The 21,290-nt window shown below is 36.5% G+C and overlaps 2 protein-coding genes across 8 annotated transcripts; both read right to left on the bottom strand.

The window, feature by feature from the left end:
* Nucleotides 1-6,167, bottom strand: LOC115989371. 6 transcript variants are annotated; one of them, XM_031113042.1, is made up of 9 exons: nt 3,416-3,506; nt 2,770-2,887; nt 2,473-2,696; nt 2,311-2,367; nt 2,056-2,227; nt 1,562-1,672; nt 1,298-1,468; nt 379-438; nt 1-303 (listed from the first exon to the last, which is right to left on the bottom strand). In XM_031113042.1, the coding sequence occupies exons 2-9, from the start codon at nt 2,773-2,775 to the stop codon at nt 184-186; spliced, it is 921 nt and encodes a 306-aa protein (XP_030968902.1). In that variant the 5' UTR covers nt 2,776-2,887; nt 3,416-3,506; the 3' UTR covers nt 1-183. The 6 variants fall into 6 exon arrangements, with proteins under 6 accessions (XP_030968902.1, XP_030968906.1, XP_030968905.1 ...); XM_031113046.1 differs by having other exon boundaries at nt 395-438; XM_031113045.1 differs by having other exon boundaries at nt 1,322-1,468.
* Nucleotides 6,168-11,155: 4,988 nt separating this feature from the next.
* On the bottom strand, nt 11,156-16,041 carry LOC115992871 (probable isoaspartyl peptidase/L-asparaginase 3). 2 transcript variants are annotated; one of them, XM_031117106.1, is made up of 7 exons: nt 15,876-16,041; nt 15,199-15,370; nt 14,659-14,723; nt 14,147-14,533; nt 14,015-14,073; nt 12,285-12,389; nt 11,156-11,554 (listed from the first exon to the last, which is right to left on the bottom strand). In XM_031117106.1, exons 1-7 carry the CDS (start codon nt 15,936-15,938, stop codon nt 11,335-11,337), a joined length of 1,071 nt encoding a protein of 356 aa, XP_030972966.1. In that variant the 5' UTR covers nt 15,939-16,041; the 3' UTR covers nt 11,156-11,334. The 2 variants fall into 2 exon arrangements, with proteins under 2 accessions (XP_030972966.1, XP_030972967.1); XM_031117107.1 differs by lacking the exon at nt 15,876-16,041 and having other exon boundaries at nt 14,147-14,544; nt 15,199-15,226.
* Nucleotides 16,042-21,290: the final 5,249 nt, after the last annotated feature.

The raw sequence follows: 21,290 nt of genomic DNA, 5'->3' as shown, positions 1-21,290 counted from the left end.
CATAAATCAACAGAAAATGTGTTTGTCAAACTACTTTGGTTCTTTGATAAGTAAATAGTTTGTCTACTTATACATTCTGTCTCAACGTATGTATGTATGCATCCATCAATGTACTGATTGTGCAACAAGGTTAGTATAAGGAGCTGTTAAGCAACATTTAGACAACAAGATCCCATGAAAAAATTACTTTGGTATTCTAGAGGATGGATCTTCAAGGTTGCTCCATGACTGAACTTCCATCTTCTTAGTTCTATTTAGTTGTTTCACAACATCCAATCGCTCAGAAGAATATGGAGAAGGAATCTGGTTGCATTATATGAAAACATGATTAACAGGAAGCACTTGAATAAATTTTAAAAACAATGGGGAGGCAATTACCAAGAATGGTATGTACTTTTTGATTGCTGCTAGAATGGCTGCGTGACCTATAGCAGATACCTGCTCATAGAACAGGGAGAGAAAATTTGTCAACTTCGTTATGAGAGTTTCTTACATAAACTCTGCTCGTGTAGCCCTATTAATAGGTCACCTTGACACACAAGTGCATATTATACATGAGAGAAAAAAAGAGTTAGCTTCTATAAAGAACTATAAATGATTAACAAAAGAAAAAAACAAAAAACAAAAAAACAAAAAAACAAAACAAAAACAAAAAAAAAAACAAAAAACAAAAAACAAAAAACAAAAACAAAAAAACAAAACAAAAACAAATTGTAGCACGATGAACAAGTTAATAAACCTTATTATGTTTCAATTATTGAACTTTTTATTCAGCTTACTGTCTCTGGTTAGAGACTTACAGCTCTACGCCTCTACCTCATTGTGAACAAGGGGTGCTGTCATCATTTATAAGGGCTACATTAAAAGAATAAACTAATTTAATGAACCTTTATCTGGATAGACAATGCTTTCACTCTTGGTACCATAAGGAATACCGTAATTGGTCTTGATGCATTTAAGTGGATAAAAGCTAAACAACGGGAAACAAGAAAATTTGACATGTAAAGACGGATGAAAGTCTGTCATCATTAAATCAGGTTCTTTGAAAAAGTTTCCTACTCTTGTGACTTTGGTCAAGCTTGTTTAAACTTTGTAATTGTTAGTCTGAGTTCACAAACTATTACATCAGAATAAAGTTGCTATATTTATTGGTTGGTCCAATTTCAGAATTCTAAACTCACTAAAGGTCATACTCATACATAAGTAGGTATGTTCTTGAGTCAGTGATAAATATAAAAAATTAAAAATTAAAAAAAAAAAAAAAAAAAAAAAAAAAAAATATTGAAAGAGTGCTTACAGGAAGTAGCATTAGAATTGTTACTGGGATAAGTGAAGAAATGTCATTTAAAGTTTTTTTTAACTTCTTTCTTTCCCTCTCTGCAACCTGGTAACCACGTAATTGATTTACAAGTAGCTCTGCAGCAACCCTGATGTCTGTGAAAAGCAATTGTGTACCCATCCAGATATCCTTTAAAACAAATTAATTTCCAATACTAGGCTATCAGCATCTAAAATTTAAAATAAATCTGCCCATTTACAAGAAGGGAAGTATCACCCTTACAGAGCTTGCAGATGCCAACTTGATACTGTATTTCCTAATTAAACTCTCATGCTGAGGAATTGACTTAGCAGCACAGGCTCCCTCCACAAACCCAGCTGATATGGTATCCAGCTATTACAGGAAAATAATTGCAATGGTTACAACAAGAAACACATACATGCATTTGCATACACAATTTCTTTTTCTTTTTTTTGGTGTATGTGCGTGTGTGGGCGCGCGGGGGGGGGGGGGGGGGGGGGGGGGGTGTATGGGATGAAGCAATCTGCCAATTATTCATGCAAATAAAAGTAGTAGAGTTATTACATTTAGATCAATGCCATGAGTTATTACCAATTCTTTTCCCTTTATCATCATGAAGATGTTAACAACAGTTGTTATCATCTGACACCAAAACACTTTCCGGTTTAGATCAATGTGGAGAGTCTTTTGTCCATTTTTCTACATCCATCATCATGAAAATATTACATATAGATGTTATCATCTGATAGCCATACCTTTTTCAGTTTAGATCCATGTTGAGTGTCATTCTCTGTGCATCCCCGTGCCCTTAAGTCATTTTGATTTTGTTGTGCTCCCAAGACGACAGATGACTTAATTGTTCCCCTTGATCGTAAAAATGAAGTGGCATCAGAGGAACCTGTTTCTGAAAACTTTAGGGATTCACTGCTAGGGAAAATCAACATGAGAACTATTATTTTGTTCCTCTCTAAAGTAGTGTCATCAATAGCAGACAATGCTAAACAACATACCATGGCTTATCATAAGCTGCCCAGTAGTCTTCCAAACAGACAGTTAACAGGCTCTGACTGAAAAGTTGAAAACAAGATACCTTAAGAGCCTAAACCACTCAAGTAGATTAAAAAATTCTAACAAATAAAGCTCTGAATGAAAGATCAGATGATGTAGGCTACCTCCGTAGCAAGAATTCTAGCAAATTTGTGTCCAGTGGCAATAGAGTCGAATGGCTGAAGTGAGCAAACGCAGAGAAAACATCATAGCATACAGTAAAAACTGTAGTTAAAATTATCTCTTTCTCTGCTTGGATGGGATACTGTTTGGATCTTCTTCTCTCTTGATTGCACATGTAAGAAAATGCAGCGTAAAAATCAAGCCATCCAATTTCATCAATTACTACCTGTAAAGATCAGTTTTATGCATTAGGATGATTAATATTTTGCATCTTCAATAAAAGTAGAAGAAACACTGACCTCCATGAAGAGTTGATACACTGATATGGAAGAAAGTTCTGGGTAAATGAAAAGGCTACCACCCTCCAAGTAGCTGCAGGAAAGGTATTGGACCTCCTAAAGTATCCTTATTTAAGGCCTGAAATGTTGAGAATGTAACCAAAATGTGAAGTAATCTACCTAAGGAAGTCTTTAACATGTTCATCCAGATCCTTTATGCCTATTCCTGACAAGAACAATCTAGTACTCTTTCCAAGATACGCAAAAATTCCTAAAGTAGCGAAACTATCTGCTTGAACCTGTCAAATTTTGCATCAGAGAAAAACTATTTAATCCTAAAGGTACAGTAGCTAATCCAGAAAGAAATTCTTTTTATTTTTTCATAAGCAATAAAACCAGAAAGAAACTATAAGCTTATCAAAGCTCTGACCAAATCAACCATCAAGCAAGGTCCTTGAATTTTGGAACTTGACAAAGATTTCTTTTTGGTGTATTATATAAAAAATGTATACTTTCGATTATATAAACAAAGTTTCCTTCGGGAAATTAGGAATTGGAACGATAGAAGTATTTTTGCTTATGTCTAGAGTCACGTGAAATGATATGTGTAATTCCTTAAGACTGTCATTTCTATAGAAAAGATAAGGAAATTATTTCATGAATGGACCTTGTAGCAGATTTGCCTGCCGGAAAACATATTTTCTTTCAGGAATGCTACTGAAAGTCTTTTCTGAGCCAACCCAATCCAAAATTCTAGCTCTTCGCTTCTCTTGCTGGGGAAACCCTTTGTACCAGAATGGGCCAGCAGGTCCATTTCGAATCCTGCTTCAGTGGCTAACTGACGTAATTTGTCCACTGGCACAAGACTGTGTGAAAGATCCATGAGCTCTACTAGTGCATCCTCAATCAACAATGTAAAGGGACAGCAAGTGCTCCTATAACACAATTTTCCTACTGCAGTACAGCAGCCTAGAGCCACAACGATCCCTGCAACACCACTGAATATTTTTTTGCTCAGGCTAGATTCATGAAGAATAATAAGTGAATTGAACTGGAAGGAACAAAAAAATGCATATGAAATTAATCAGAATAGGTAAATATAGGTAATTGACAGGCGTAGATGATTATCAAGAGGTGAAACATTATGCTAAAAGAAGAGAATTCTTTTAGCAAACCTTCCTGCATATTCCATAGACCAGTTCTATAACAAAGGAAGAAAAAATCCTGCTATACTCCGAAGCTCAACCTCTTTAAACCATTCTACCAATCCTGTGTGCCTCATGTTCAGTTCACTTTCAATATACACCCCAAACAATTTTACCTTGGGGGACAAACTGACCAAATGAAGGAACAAAAAGCAAGACCTAGGAAACACTTATGTCATAAATATACATCTGTTAAAAAGAACAGAGAAAGAAACCACTAGATGTGTGTGTGTGTGTATATATATATATATATATACAGCTGGATTCTTGAGCAAGGTTTAAATAATTCATTTGACGTGAATCCAAGAGACTGTAAATTTAGAATGTTTATTGAAGTTTAAACCCAAGTCATTGAGTCCAGGTACTATGCAAGTCACTCTATTACTTGAGATCTTAAATCATTTGATAATTGATTAGTAAATTCTATTTTCATCAGTGAAAGTACTATAGCTACCACAGTTGAAGAGTTATTTATATCATCAAGTCTCTGGTAAAAGACATTGTATACTTACATCTCTCTAACTGGAGAAGGACCATTGTGATGTTTTTGAGAAAGCAAGATCTCCACTTGAATCGCCATTTTCATCAAAACATAAACTACAACCTGCACAGCTATGCCAGTTAATAATTCTGGTTCCAGTTTCAAATAAATCTTTTTACTTAACAGTAATGTTTCACTTACAATCGACTAAGAATTTTCAATGATTGTTGCTTAAGGCACAAGACAACAACCAAATGCAAAAAACACACAAATGTTCACTCCTTTATCAAAGTAAATATATACCAAACTTATATAACTAACAATATAAGTATGATATTGGTAGATGAATCTAACATAATAACTTTGGGACCGTTTCAAAGTGTGTATTTCATAGTTTGAAGTAAATATAAAACAATGTACTTCTGTATATACCTGATAAGCAATACGTTTATGCCAGTCATGGACATCCTTCCCAATCCAGGCCATTGCTAGTGCTGGACCCATTCCTGACAACTGAAGTGATTCAACTGCACAGGAAAAACTCCTAGCAGATTCATGCAATACCCACACAAGACAATTCACCCGATTAAATCCCAACTCAGGACTTTGATGGTTAGCCACAGGAACGCCATTCTCACTATTGGTTTGATTAGAATGAGAAGAAGCCGTTGACAATAACATCCACGAAGAAAACCATCGTGAGTAGTTTTTCTTTGAAAGGTCACATGTTCCTTGCTCCTTGGGTTTGAAATTCAATGAGTGAGGTGCATTTGCCATGGCCTTTCCTCTATTGTCAAGTCCAACAGATTTTCTGACACACAAAGAGAAGGACATTATTTACTTATAATATCATAGGTAGAGTTAAGGAGAAATTGTTTGCAACATTTTCATTATTAAGTTAATGGGGCTTCTTATTTATCTCTAGTCGAAAATCTGGATACTTAGAAAATGGAGGAAAATGATTGACAAACCAGAGGTCTTATAATTTTGCTTTCAAAAACATGAAAAGCTAACTCATGTTAAACAATTAAACAATTGCATTTAGTAAAGGTTTTAGTTTCTCATTCAGTTCCGATTCTCTTTCCTTTCAATAACTTCCCCCTACATAATACAACATTAGTAATTAAATTTACCATTGCTTCAGGGCCTAAAATCTCCATAGAAATATATGCCAAGAGCTTTGTGGCTCAGTGGTATTGGCCAATTCTCTGAGAGGAAAATATGGGTTCAAATCCCCTCCCACTTGTTGAAAAAAACAAAAAAAACAAAAAAACTCAAAGATAATACCAACCAGCAGAATTAACATCTTAAGCACTAAACTCTTCTGTAAACATTTTTAGAAAAAAAAATAGAGGTAACAAAAAAAAAAAAAAAATTTTGAAGCAAAAAGGTTAGATATTAAAAAAAAAAATTAATCTTAAAAATTTACATTTTCCACAAACAAAAGCTCAAATCACATACAGCTCATTAAAATTTTTAGCTATAAAAACATAACCCAGATATGAAAATAGTTAATGAATGCAAAGATATTGTTTTGATAAAGTAAAAAGTACACAGAGAGAGAGAGAGAGAGAGAGCTTACGAGTAGTAAAAGAATTGTGGAAGTTGCAAAGACAACTGGGAAGCCATGGAAAAAGAAGAAAGAGGAAAGAGAAGGAAATGTGAGCTTAGCAAGTGAACGTTCAAATGGAGAGGTTTGGAGTGTAGCCATCGAGGTAGTGAGAGAAATAAACTTTCTTTAGTGTATGTATCTTTTGTCATTGGGTTTATCTCCCGCCAGCCGTTTTATTTTCGAAGCTTTTGGACTGTTGCAAACTATGAGTTGTAACGTATACGCTATAATAGAATTGAAGAAATAAATATTGTTGTCTTAAATTTTTTTTTTTTGGTTAAAAGACGATTTTATTCCAAGACTAAACTGCAGAATCAGTTACAGTGCAGTATCTGTTAACATACAGCCCAGCTACATCCTCTTCTAAAATACCTCTAATGTCCACAGGCGGACAGTTGAAAGAAATATACTCTGTAACTTGATCAAAACTCATCCTAGCTAACAAATCCGCACAGCGATTAGCCTGACGGAAGCAATGTCTAAGCTGAACCTGCTGAAACCGGAGCAACAATTGCCTGCAATCCTCCAAGATAGGTGAGACAGCATTATTTTGGTAGTTTGGATTGAGAAAGACATCCACCACAGCTTTAGCATCAAGCTCAATGACTAGAAAATGGACGTTTAAGTTGCTGCAAAGTAAGAGACCTTCCCGAAGCCCCCATGGTTCAGCCACAAAGCTGGTAGTCACCCCTATACGCCTAGCAAACCCCGCAATCCACCTTCCATCCTCATTCCTCACCACTCCTCCACAGCCTGCCAAACCCGGATTACCTTTAGAAGCCCCATCTGTATTTAATTTAACCCAACCCACCTGTGGCTTCTCCCATCTAACTCCTTTGATGGTGCGACGAGCCAAATCTCTAGGAGAAGAAGCACAGTACAAAAACTCCCTCACTTGACTAACTACCTCCTTGGCCAAATCTGGATTCGGATTTTTCCCTCTAAAAACACTTCCATTTCTACTCTTCCATAAGTTCCACAAAGCAAAAGGGAAAAGCATCTTCCAAGGCATACTCCCAGTCGTGCCATTGAGCTTAGCGTTCCCATTGTAAACCAGCCACTCTTGCAAATCTGCTCTCCAAAAAATTTGGTCTGAAGGCAGCACTCCCAAGTGCCTCCAAATTGATCTAACCCACGAGCAATCCCTAAGAGCATGCATCACGGTTTCTACTCCCTCTTGACATATAGGACATTTATCATCAACACCCATTCCTCTTCTACTAAGAGTCTAAGACACCCCTTCACTCCTATATAAAAGGTACAACACTCTAAAATACAACACTCTACTAAGACACCCCTTCACTCCCTCTCTTTTTTTTTTTTTTTTTTTGATAGTAAATACTTAGCTTCACTGAAAAGAAGATAATAGATTACATTTGTCTTGAGCACAAGCATGCTCAATCAGGCTAGGACATTCCTCTAGCCATGCAACATAATCACCAACATGTTGAGCATGTTGGGCTAGTAAGTGGGCTGGGACATTTCCCTGCCGTTTGATGTGGGACACCTTCCACTGCCTAAAAACAGAGACATGGTTTAAAAAACCAGAAAGAACATTAGCCACAGATGAGGGTGGGGAAGCCAAGCCTAAGAGAGCATTGCAAACTTCCAACGAGTCTCCCTCAAATTCCACCTCTCTAACCCCCACGTCCCTGGCAAAAAGAATACCAGCTTCCCATGCTTTTGCTTCGGCCTCAGTTGCTCCTAGTGGGAAATTCCACCGTTTGCTGAGGGCAGCGATCACCTCTCCTTCTTCATCTCTAATGACCACCCCTGCCCCAGCTTGTTTCCTATTTGAGAAGACCGCCCCGTCAATATTTACTTTGTAAAACCCGTGGCTTGGGAGATGCCAGGAGACCGAACCAGCAGGAGTCACCGTGTGCTCTGTTTTGGGAGCATTTGCGACACGGTAATCCTCAACCAGCAACATGGCATTCCTAAGGATGGTCCGACCAGCCTTTCCCTTGCCACCCAATCGAAGATCGTTCCGGTTCTTCCAAATGCCCCAGCAGACCGAGATGAATTGTTCCAGCAGTCCAGGCCGATGGTGTTCGCACCGATGTAGGCACTTAACAACATCAAGGAATTTTCCATTCGCTGAGAACTCAAAGGGAAAAGCGAACTTGCTGCAATTCCAAACTTCCTTAGCATGTTCGCAGAGCCAAAGAAGATGGCCGGTGGTCTCCTCATCTCTCCCGCAAAGATCGCACACACTGCCCGGAGTTATTTTCCTCTTTACCAGGTTTTCCTTTGAAGCGAGGATGTTCCGACTCGCTTTCCATGCAAAATGCTTAATTTTCTGTGGGATATTCAAGTTCCAAATTGTCTTCCATAATTTCCTCCTAGCCACTCCGTTTGAGCAATCCGCCGGTCCTGTGATCTTGAGCTCCTCAAGTGCCAAAATGTATGTATTTTCACTGTGAACTTTCCATTCTTAGTTTCTGCCCAGACCAACCTGTCACTGGTGATGGAAGAACTCAGAGGGATGCCTAATATCGTGTCCCTATCCTCCGGAATGAACCATTGGCCGAGTTTGTCAATATCCCATTCATTGGATACTCTGTTTATGAGCTCACAAACCAGAGCATCCTTTGAATTTTGTAACACAGGTGAAATGACTTTGTATGAGCTCGGCCTAGGAACCCATTTATCCCCCCACACCCTGATTTTGTTTCCGGACCCAACCTGCCATCTCATTCCTTTTCTGATTACTCCTTGAGCCGCCATCAAGCTTCTCCAAGCATATGACGGACTCCGGCCCATAGTTGCCTTGACAAAACTGCAATGCGGGAAGTATTTTGCCTTGTATACTCGGCAGAACAGGGATGAGGAGTTTGTTTGCAGCTGCCATCCCTGTTTAGTCAACAAAGCCAATTTGAAACTCCGCAGGTCCCGAAAGCCCAGCCCTCCCCTGTCCTTTGGCATGCACATTTTATCCCAGCTCAGCCATGCAAGTTTCTTCTCATTCTTTACCTGACCCCACCAGAATTGTCTTATCATTCCTGTCAGCTCCTCACACAATTTCTTGGGAAGCAGAAAACAGCTCATTGTATACGAAGGCATTGCTTGGGCTACCGACTTAATTAGGACTTCCTTTCCAACGTGTATTAAGAGCTTCTCCTTCCACCCCGACACTTTGTTAGCCACCCTCTGCTTGAGATGGGCGAAGGTGTTATTTTTTGACCTTCCCACAAGAGATGGCAATCCTAGGTAGGCTTCATGGGGTTTGATGACTTGAGCACCGAACAAGAGTTTCACCCTCTCCCTTGTTGCATTATCAGTGTTAGGACTGAAATACAAGGAGGTTTTATTACTATTTAATTGTTGGCCGGAGGAGAGTTCATAGACCTTTAGGATTCGTTGGATTTCCTTTGCTTCGCTCACCGAAGCTCTTCCGAACACCAAACTATCATTCGCAAAAAATAGGTGTGACATCCTTGGACCCCGGACTGAGGCAGCCACCCCTTTGATGGCTTTCCGGAGGGTGGCCTAATGAAGTAAGGCCGATAAGCCTTCAGCACAGATGAGGAAGAGGTAGGGTGATAGTGGATCACCCTGCCTTAGACCGCGGGTCGGTTGGATGTGGCCGTATGGTAGCCCATTGACACGAACGGCATATTTCACCGAGGTCACACACCGCATCACAAGACTAATCCATTTATCATGGAACCCAAGTTTCTGCATGATTTGTTGCAGGCAGCCCCATTCGACACGGTTGTAAGCCTTGCTCATATCAAGCTTGATCGCCATCTCCCCACAGTTACCTTTCTTTTTCTTACTGATATGGCTCATCAGCTCGTGCGCCACCAATACATTGTCGGTGATGTACCTTTTAACTAGAGTGTTGTACCTTTTAACTTTAAATGCAGGGTGGGACTGCACAATTTTCTATTATTCATCATCATGCATGGCATTGCATGCATTTGGTTTCTGATATCAACAGGACTTTGATAACTCTTTGTTCTTAAAATAACATCCAATTCATTCATTTTAAAATAAATAGATATAATCTTAACAAAATTTCAATGAAGTCACCTAAAACTTTAAAAGATTTTGATTCCCATTCTAAATATTTTTTATCCATCATTCTTAATTTCAAATAGTGATGGCTATTTTTATTAAAAAAAAACAATTATAAAAGGGTCTTAGCCTCGATAATGTACCATAAATTAATGATAGAGAATCTTTTTTTTTTTTTTTTTTGAGAATACTATGGGGTAAGAACTCCAATTCAACAAAGATAGTAAAATGCAATTCTTTTAACGGTTGTGTTTTAGATTTCTTAATCAAATCCAATCATATGGTTTTGGAAGCTGTAACTAACTAAACTATACACAAGTGCAATGTCCATTGGGCCAATAAGACACATGGCGATGATAAGCTTTGTGACACCATTACTTTACCTAGCAAAGCTACTTTTCTTGCCAGTATTTGTCGTTTTCTTTTAAACTTTAGTTTGTTTGGAGAACGAGTCACTTCTGTTCTGTGAGCTCATCAGTATGCATGCCAGAGATGAGAGAACACACACGTCCACGCTTTCATACATACACCTTAGACGTCGTATCCAGTCAAGGCCTCTTTCTGTTTTATGAACTTCAATCAATTTCCCATATGGAGACAGCCGGCAGGTGTATCTAATGAGTCATCACTGGGAAGGTTTGGAGAACAAGTTGCATTTTATCCTATCAAAAAAAAAAAAAGGTTGCATTTTATATTGTTTTAAGCTTAAGTCTAGTGCTTTGGACCCAACATGATACGGATGCGGACACAGCGTTCAAATTTTGTCACGTGTCTACATTGTGTATTGTCCAATGCACTGGATGGAAGATTTTCCCTTAAAACAAACCCTTATGTCTATATCCATTGTTGACATGTCTATTAAATGCCAAGATCAAAACAACATAGTTCTAACACAAAAGGGGGGAAAATATTCTCTTTTTTTATTTTTTCTATTTTCTTTTGTTTTCTCATATTTTCCTCTCTCCCCCCATTGCTGAATCACCTCTGACATTGCCATCTGCCACCATCTTCGCCCCCCATCCTCTCTTTAGCAGTATATAGGTATCCCTTTCAAGCTAACACATTCTTATTATAAAAGGTACAACACTCTAATTCAAAGATATGTGTGAAAACATCATATAAATTTTCTACGGTAAGTCTAGCCGTATTAATATCATTCAAGTACAATAATTCCATATCACTTAAATTTTAGCAATAATTAGAAAAACCAAGCACATTAATACTACACATGAAGTATCAAGCTAACAGTCAATATAAGAGTTCCCAATTTAGGGCAGCACAGTGAAAACCTCCACATCATTCATTTCTGGACTTCTCACCGAGTATTGAAACGTCCATCCATGGCAAGCACCAGCATGCACCCCATTCTTATTAATGGCAAAAACAGCTCCCACAAAATCAGGAAATTTTCTCGCTATTCGTGATATTGCATCCTTAGCAGCAAGCTTAGGTTCCATTCCTAATCTCATACTCTCCACAACCTGATAACTGAAATCATATGGGAGAATTCAAAACACAGACCAGAAAATAAGATTTTTTTTATTATAGGCATATCACTGTAGCTAAAACATGGATTGTTTCAAGCATGAGAACACAATATAATTGGATATACTAGATACACAAGGTAAGAGTGCGGGCAACCAAACTTGCCTTACAAAGCCAGAAACATATTCATAAATTGTGTGCATAAAGTTTCCAAAGGATCAGCTATTTGGAGCTGCAATCAAGCTCAAAGGCAAGCATGATTGGGTTGGTGTGTTTGGAGGGTTTATAGTTTACCCCATCCAAAAAGGTTACTATGCTTGGTGAAATAAATTAAGCCAATCCAATTTTGTTCTGATTTCCTACTCTGTAAAGAAAAGCCTAGTAAAGCTTAAGTCACTTGATTTATTTAGCATCATACATAAATCTTGATTACTTTTTGTAAGTATACATAAGTGTTGATTATGATGAAGATTATAGACATATCTTGAAGCAAACCCATTAAGAAATAAGAGTAACTCAAATTCTTAATTAATATTAACTTTGTCAGGTAAAAAAGAAAAAGAAAAATAAAAAGAAACTGATATTGATGTTGATGTTGATGTTGATGTTTTTCAGTATTTATTCCAGTGCTTCCCAGATATTCAAAGAACTTGTGTGATTTTGCTTCTGAATGATAAAAAACAACCAGTAACACAAACAATCCCAAAACTGACAGTTAAAAACTTTACATTACCATGGAAGGAAACGCATCATAATGTCACCATCCCCAGTTGCACCACATGCACCAATTTCATCATCGGCATATGCTGAAGATCCTGTGACGGGCCCATCACCTACCCTGCAGTCAAGGAAAAACTTCCATTCAGTGATTTCTTTTTTTGATAAATTCCATTCAGTGATTTCTTAAAAAGACTTATATAGCACATCCTCACTAATTGGCATAGACCTGCTCTACTTTCATGATATGAAACATCTGTTTTATTGAACTTTATAAGCTCAAATTACCATTGAATTAAAAAGTTATAGAAGAAAAAGAGACCAGAAAAAAAAAATTACTCCATTTTCTGTTCTCATAAATGTACTGCACAAAATGCCAAACAAAAAAAATAGTAACAACAATGGTACTTTCTAGTGGAGCTTGAATCTCACGTCCTCATCATTTCCGTGATGCACGTTATTCGTTTGCAGGATAGAAAAATTTCTGACAATGGTTACACTACAGTTCATCATGCAATATGGACAGACATAAGATTTCACTCATCGAAGAACAACAATATGATATAATCAACTAAAAAGTCCACAAGCTTTAGCCTTCAAGATCTCATATCCTCTAACTAGTTGTTTTTCAGAATATGATCTTTAGAAGATGGAGTTTTATCTTATATTTTAATTATACTCCCTCATTAGTCCTCTCAGAGAAGACCAAAGTTAACAATGTAGAGATATAGATGAATTTCGCCATACTCTAAGCCTTAGATCTATCAGCTATCCTTTACATTTTCTGGTAGTTTGACAGTAAAATGTTCATTATTCATGAATTGTTCCCTTCTTTTCTGTTAATTTATTCATCAAAAGACCCAGCTGAAAGGACAGTGAGGATAGAGTCTCTAACCTGGGAAATTTTTTATAACCTGTCTTTTTTGGATGGAAGGGGTGAGTAGAAAAGGTGCGAAAACTAAACCTTCCAAATAAATTGTCAAACTAAAACAGATCATCAACCATTGCAATTCCACATTGCATTCAGAATATACTGTGTTGTCAGTATTGTGATTATTCTTTCAATCATCCCAATGTGACTTACTATATGTCAGCAAGCTACCAAAATACTTAACCACATAGTTATTTATATCAAAATCATTTTATATTCATTTACCTTTTCATTGTAGAAAACAGCAGTTCCTACTATGGATAAGTCTTTGATTCTACCATTAGGTCCTTTCCTGTCACTATGTTGACAGCTCCCTTTCATTTTTTTCTCACATTCAGGGTTTCTAAAGGAAATGATGACAGCCGAATTGTTGCAATCACACTGGTATGTAAATTACACGTGCTGCAATCATACTGGCACACAGGATTTTGCAATGCCAGACCTAGTACTCAAGAAAATTTGTCCCACTACAGAAGCTTATCTAACATATACTATTGATCTTTACATCATTTCTGAACCAAACTAATTTCTAATAAACTGATTTTCATTAGTCATATTGTCAAATTTGTTGGTTACCACCAATAAACATATGGTCAAGAAAGTATATTCAGTATAGAAAGAACCATTTGGCTTTGCCCCCATGCCAAACGTTTGAGATTAAAAACATGATCCATAAGTGTAAACAGTGACTTGTAATAGGAAAAATTACCAAACAACAACCCAAAAATAAAAAAAGTATCAACAAAATTACTGACTCAATTTTTTTCAATTTTATAATCACTGCTGATGGTTGGGAGGCCTCATATTAACCTTACCTGCCAGGGATCTTAAATGTTGCTCCATTAGTTGATGTACCAACAGCAATGTGCCCCATCTATGCAAGAAAAATAATTTCAGTTGAATGCAATGAAAATAATGAGAGGAACTCTGATGGTACACCAACTTACTTTATCAATAGCAGCCATTGCTATAGTGTCGTGGCTGTGAAGACCAACAAGAGAAGATCTTGGTTCAACAGTTTCCATGTCTTTGGAACATGTCCCTTCAATAAGGTCAAGAGAATCCCTTGGATGATATGGGCCACAACCATTGGCAGGTACAACATTTTTCCAAAAATTTGGTTGGCAGCTATTTTCCTTCCATTTGCTCCACTTTGCAATTGACTCGGATGAACTAAGGTTTGTGGGTCCTGGAAGACCCATTGAAATGGCAAATGCCGAGGCCTGCTCTCCAACAAGCAAAGTGTGTTTTGTATGCTTCATTACTAATCTTGCAGCTCTGATGCCATCCTTCACATACCTCATAGCAGCGACAGCTCCAACCTCCATTGTCACCTATGCATGTCCTTAGCAAGCACATAATAGATAGTCATTTTCAATGTGCACAGAGAAACAAGCCACAATAAAGAGAACAGCAATGGATGGTAAAAAAGAAAATGAAATATGTGAGTGGTGGTTACCCCATCCATGACCAAAGCATCAATAGTAGTTTCCCCATTTTCATCTGGACTTCCACCAGGCCCAACTGTTTCAGAGAAAAAACATAAAAGTATAATGGATGGTTAAATAAATTCATCCATTGTGTGCTCAATAGTGACAACTGAAAAAAAAAAAAAAACCCAGATACAGTTAGTACTCTATTGTCCACCAGTAGTCATTGTTTTTAACTATAATGGCTCCAAGCATGCAGCATACTCTAAATCTAACAACTAGTGTGTTGATAAACCATAAACTCAGAAACATGAAATGAACTATTAAATTGGTTTGACATGTTTTTCCTCTGTAGCATGAAAACTAAGACCTAAACAAACTGATCTCACACTTGGAATACCCATAAACCAACACCATCAAATCAAGCACAATCACAAATAAACCACAATCAACATTTTAAAACATGATAAAGAATCATATGCTGGAAAAAGCAAACTAGATCATCAGGGCATGTAAATTTATAACAATACTGCCTTTCCCTTAATTTAACATAATCATTAAGATCCAACCTGTTCCATCACACCTAAGTTCCTCGCAGGCCGAACAACCCTCCACGACAGCATCCACGGCTGAAAGGCCACTATCAACAGCCCTCCAACCAGCTCTAACAGCATCTAAGAAGGGCCATGTGCTCACAACCAAAGGGTACTGGCCTGAATTCACAGCTTCATTTCCTAGTACCTGATCAAACAATGTACAAATACCAATTAGTTTGAGTAACTTGAATTAAAAAAAATAAAGTATGGGTCTCATACTCTTACTACCAAATTTCGAATAAGAATTGTTTGGTTGCTGAGAAAATATAGGAGAACAAAAGGAATTACACAATTTCAGATACCCATTTAGAAGAATTCTAAAACCAACTAGCTGGATTTGTTTGATTATTCATTTTATACACAACATAAGATCAAAATACTATCTTTTCTTTCTTTCCCCTATCCCATTTTCCTTCAAATTCTCAGCAACCAAACAGCGTAAAGGGGAAAAGATACTGGGAAAGCAGGAACAACCCAAAACCATAACAACGACATAGGATTTTGCTAACAGATTCAGGGTTGAATTGGGTGTTGAAAGTTGAAACATTCCAATTTCTGTTTTATTTTTACACATATTCTCAGAAACCAAACAGAGAGCAAATGCAAAAGGCAGTGAAACTGAAAATACTATGTTTTTACTGGGTAATTACCTGGTGGAGCAATGCGAGGAACATGACATAAGGCAAGAGCAGATTTTTGGTAGCCATGGACATGGAGACAGAGAGAGTCGAAGGAAGAGGATTGAGTATTGAGTTGAGGGAATCAGGGAACTCTTTCTGATTCTGAGTTAATAATTTTTTTTTTGAGAAGCGATTCTGAGTTAATAATAGTTATGACTTTTTGGCTTAATCACACGTTTTTTTTTTTTTTTTTTTTTTTTTTCCCAAATATATACTTCTTGTGAATTTTATTACTTAAAAATGGAAAGTTATTTATATATATATATATATATATACACAGAGTTTCAACTTATGGTGTTCGTTCTTGATGATAACTCTTTATCATCATACCAAAACATTAATAAGTTTTTGATGTAGGCGGAAATTGAACCCCAGATCTCTTATACAATCATTAGAGATTTTACCAGATGAGGTAACTGAAACCTACAAAAGGAAAGTTATTTAATTACGAGTGTGTTTAGATATTGTTTATTTTGCTGAAAATTAGAAAGATTGTAACAAAATAATTTTTAAATATGTGAATAGTGCAGTGGAACCTATTTTTAATAAAAGTTTTGTTGAAAAAATATATTTATGGGTCCTGTGAACTGTGTACGGGGCCAACTGGAAAAACACCACAGCCACAAGACACGCTTCAAAAAAAAAAAAAAAAAAAAAAAGACAAACACAAACGCGTGACAATTGGTATCCAAACGAATACTAAGTAGTATTTTTTTAAAAACTCAAATTTTCCAAAATCAAATTCCAAGCCTTTGTAATTTTGGATTTTTTTTTTTAAAAAAAAAAACCTTGATTTTAACTTGATTTTGAATTTCGTAGTATTCACTATTCATATAGAACTCGAGTTTGGGTAGATCAAGTTTCACTTGGAACTCAATTTTTGTAAAATCGATTTCTATATAACTAAATAATTTACTATATTGGCTTTTCAATAATACAATTTACAAAAATTGAATATTTTCCTGGGCACATAAAAAAATGCATTTTTTGTGTTATTATTATTATTTTTTTAATTCGATAATACAATGGGAGATTGGGAATTTAATAGAAAGTTTAACTACATAACAAATTTGACCATAAATTTCAATCATGTTAAACTTGATGTGGCAATTTGTAAATGAGATAATTATTGATCTCTGATTGTTTTGAAGTTTACAAGTATTGATGGTATAAGAAAAAAATTGAATCCAATTGTGGATTTATCATGATTTGCATTTAATATAAAAATATTAAATATTTACTTATTTAAAGTTACAAAAATGACATTAAATGACATCCTTTCCATATGTGTGACTCCCTTAGCCTCTATTCTTGATTGTGCACCACTTGCACCACCAATTTCATTGTTGTTTCTTCCCCTCATGCCACCCTCACGTTACTCAACATGTCTCTCTCCCTCTCCTTCACGGCGGAACTACATTGATAGGTGGGGGCCACGGCCTCTACAAATTTTTTTAATACTCTTCTATATTACATAAAATTGAGAACCCCTATCCAATTTTGAAAGGACTGGCCCCTCCAAGAATAAATTTTGGCACCTCCATCTGCCCTTGTTAGTTTCAACCTTGCCTTGTTAACTTGAAGTTACACCATTTAGTCATTACAATTTATTGACTCGCATTTACACTTGCTTTTTTACACTACAAATTTATCTTCATTGAAAAAAAAATGGAAGAAAAGAAATTGCTAAAATTTTCACCATGATGAATTGTATTCTATAAAAGATCATCATTAAGCATAACTTTCAAAGAAGATGTTAAATCATTGTTTAGATATTTGATATATCATGCCTATGCAAAATTACAGAACTTTTGTATAATCAGTAATATATATACTTCTTTTTTCGAATTGCGAATTAATATGATGACTTAGTCCACCCCAAAAAAAAAAAAAAAAAAAAAAAAAAAACCATGGTTATACCCCTACTCTCCTCATCTCGGTCAATGCTAGTTTCATCATGTTGCACACTCTAATCCCTCCTTTGGTCACCCCTCAAGTCAACCTTGTCATTTGAATCAATTAGCTACATCAAGGCAAACCACACTGAGAATTAAAAATACTATAATCCTTGTCCAATCAACCAACCACCCTTCCATAGTGTCATAGGGTTAATTTTTCTCTTAAATTTTCTGCATGTGATGGCACTAAGCCCACTGACTTAGTCTCAGCCAACACTCCACACACACACACTGCAGGAACACTCAAAACAGAATTATCAAGGGAATTCAAACACACATAGCACACACAGTATTTATAGGGCATTAACCCCAACCTTTATTACTCAATATCAAATACAAAGAAAGCCTAGAGAATACACACGAAATTCTCTAAGCAAAATTACACACTTTGCTGTTGATAGCCCCAGCAGCCTAGGATAAATATACAGAATTAACTGTCACAACAGTTACTGCCAAGTAACTGCCCCTTGTCCAGGACTTGCTGCCACATGTGGTTTGACTTAGGACACCTTCAACTAATGTTATCTTGGCCTGCTTTCCACGTTTCCAGCTCCTACATAACAGGTCTGAACATCCACAAAGTCAAGAATTGCTTGGTAACTGCCGATAATTACTACTGCACACTCTGCACATGTCAGCCCATTACTCAGCACATCATCATGGGGCTTCTGCCCATGCTCCAGTAGCTCACACATAATAGTTTCATCATGTTTTAAAAGCCTTGGCCCTCTACCTAAGCCCTTCTCATCAGCATCACAGCCCACACAACATGTCCATATGCAGCACACCAAGTAACTGCCATCAGCCCACTCATACAAGTTCATGTATTATGCCAGTACCAACCAGCCCAATGCCTTGCACAACATACCATCATCACAGCAGCCTAGCACTACCTTGCACCCAAGCCACCAAGCCCACATACAAAGCAACCACTAGCCAAGCCCCCATGCCATGCACTATCACATAGGGCCAGCACCACCTGCTGCTGCCCATCATCACCAAAACCACCTCTGTCCACCATGACCCTCCTCTGCCATGGCCTTGGGGCATCATGTGGAGCAAGGTGCCTCCACATGTTGCTCATCATCATGCTCATCAGTCTGAATCTAGCAGGAAGACCGAGCTTGTCTCCCTCAAAGAGCAATTACGAGTTTCACTAGATAGGCATGAGGAGCCATTGGTGTCTTGAGAAAACATTGAGCCATGTGACTGGCCTGATGTTGTCCAAGCACTCCAATTCCTCATGCCATCATCAGCAACTTGTAAAGCTCCTAACACATAGTATGGCATGATGGGGACTTTCTAGAAACTAAACCTTGCAATGCAATATGAAATTCCTGTTACTTTGATCACATTGTGCCACTTACATCCTCATCCTTGAGATTTGTAACTTTGTATAAACACAACATTTAAGTTTGTTTATGAATGAAATAACATTGCTTCCTTTAACATTATGAATGAAATGACACTTTGCCTTTTTAAAAAAATAAAAAAATAAAATGAAATATTTTGTTATGAAGTGAAAGTGTGAGGTGTCATAAACTAGGGTAAGTGTATTTTTTCCAAAGTTTGGACATATATAGTATCATTTTGTAAAACCTAAGAAGATTGGCATGATTTCACCATACAAAAAAATTTTATGGAAGTTTCAATTTTTTTTTATATTGATTTTGTCCATGGGATTTATAAAATGAAAGGACAAATTACAAAGAGAAATCCAAACAAGACACACGAGCCAGGAAGTAATACCTCAAGTTGCAAGGGAAGAAACACAAGAGGGAAACAAGATTTATAATATAATGAAGAATCCAGTTAACAAGTACTCTTAAGTTATTTGTTAATAAATTATTTTAGAAAAATTTTTATTCCATTTTTGTAGGAAGTAGAAGAAACTATTAAAAAATATGTTTTTTTTTTTCTTTTCCCATAAAAGTCCCTAAAAATATTTTTTAATGAATATCCTTAGAGTATATGTTAACAAAATTCTATTATAAATACCTTTCTCACAGGATTAAGAATTCTTAAATCAAAATGAACTTTAAAGGCTATTCTAACATTCTAAGAATTTTGCTTTTTCTGTTTTAATAACTTTTTTGACACTTAATTTGATGTTTTTGGTTTATGAATATGCATTGGTAAGGGATATGAAATTCTCTATCTAAATCAACATTTTTAATTGTTCATTTGTTTTGTACAGAACATAACAGATATTAGGAACAACTTTTTAAGAGTTCAATGATAATCAACCTCAATTTTCTAGAATCCTTTATCTTCAAATAATGAATTTAGGTTCGAATTGCCCCTACACCAAAAGAATCTATTAGTATCTTGGTCAAATTATTATAAAAAGAAATCATTATAAAATGGAATCATCTATTTAAATTCTAGTGTATTTAAGAAAAAAATATTCCAAATAGGGATGAAATAAAAAGAAGGAAAGAAAAGGAAACTAAAAGTTAGAACTGTTCAATTGACTACTTTGTTGTAAGCTCCATATCATCCACTTTCACCTCATAAATTTCTTCCCCTCCCATGATTTCACTATGCCAGTCTCAAACTCACATTCTAAGGGCTTGTTTGGTAGTGATGTTCAAGTATTGTTGTTCAAAATGATATGAAATGAAAACTGTTGTTTAAGCTTGCATACCAAAAAGGCCCTAAGCCTCTCCCATTCTCTGTTGTAGTGACCTAGTCTAAGCTTCCATCCTCATAAATCTCATCTTGGAGAGAACCATAATAAGCATCCATTACATAATTACCAAGATTAAGAAGCTAAACAATGGCTGGTGTTGTGTGTGCATGCACATGTATATAAGAAAGTGGAATCCTGTTCTTTGACTAGACCATCCCACTCTCTACCCACGAGACACCCTTGAAATCCCATGAATTTGTAGTGTGATGGAAGAAATTTGGGTTCTCCGAGTTTAGGGCACATTTTTCAAATTCGTTGATTACCATCCAGATATTCCTAAAGGGAGGGCTTGTTTGGTAGTAGAACTTAAAAACTTTTTTTGTGTAATTTAAATGCTTAATTGTGGGCCCCACTTTTAAGTTTTGTGTTTGGTAAGGAAACTCTTGTTATAGGATATTTAGATAACATTGCTTTTTGCTAAACTTTAGATAACTATCCATAGTCCTTACTTTAAGTGATTTAAAGAATGTATTTAGAGAACTCTTCAAAGCAGGTTTGAGAACTCAAGTAGCATTATTTGGTGGCATTGTGGTAAATATTGTGATAAACATGGGTCTCACCAAAACTGACTTGACATGACAAGTTGACTTCTCTCTCTCTCTCTCTCTCTCTCTCTCTCACTCTCTCTCTCTCTCTCTCTCTCTCTCTCTCATCGACAATGCTCTATCACTCCCTCTTTATGCTCTCTTCAATGAGAAATTATTTTACATGACACGTTGACAAGTTTTTTTTTTT

Source organism: Quercus lobata, chromosome 5 (assembly GCF_001633185.2).
Source record: "Quercus lobata isolate SW786 chromosome 5, ValleyOak3.0 Primary Assembly, whole genome shotgun sequence".
NCBI lineage: Eukaryota > Viridiplantae > Streptophyta > Magnoliopsida > Fagales > Fagaceae > Quercus > Quercus lobata.
Note: the sequence above shows the minus strand (reverse complement) of the source record. Positions and strands in the feature narration are given on the sequence as shown.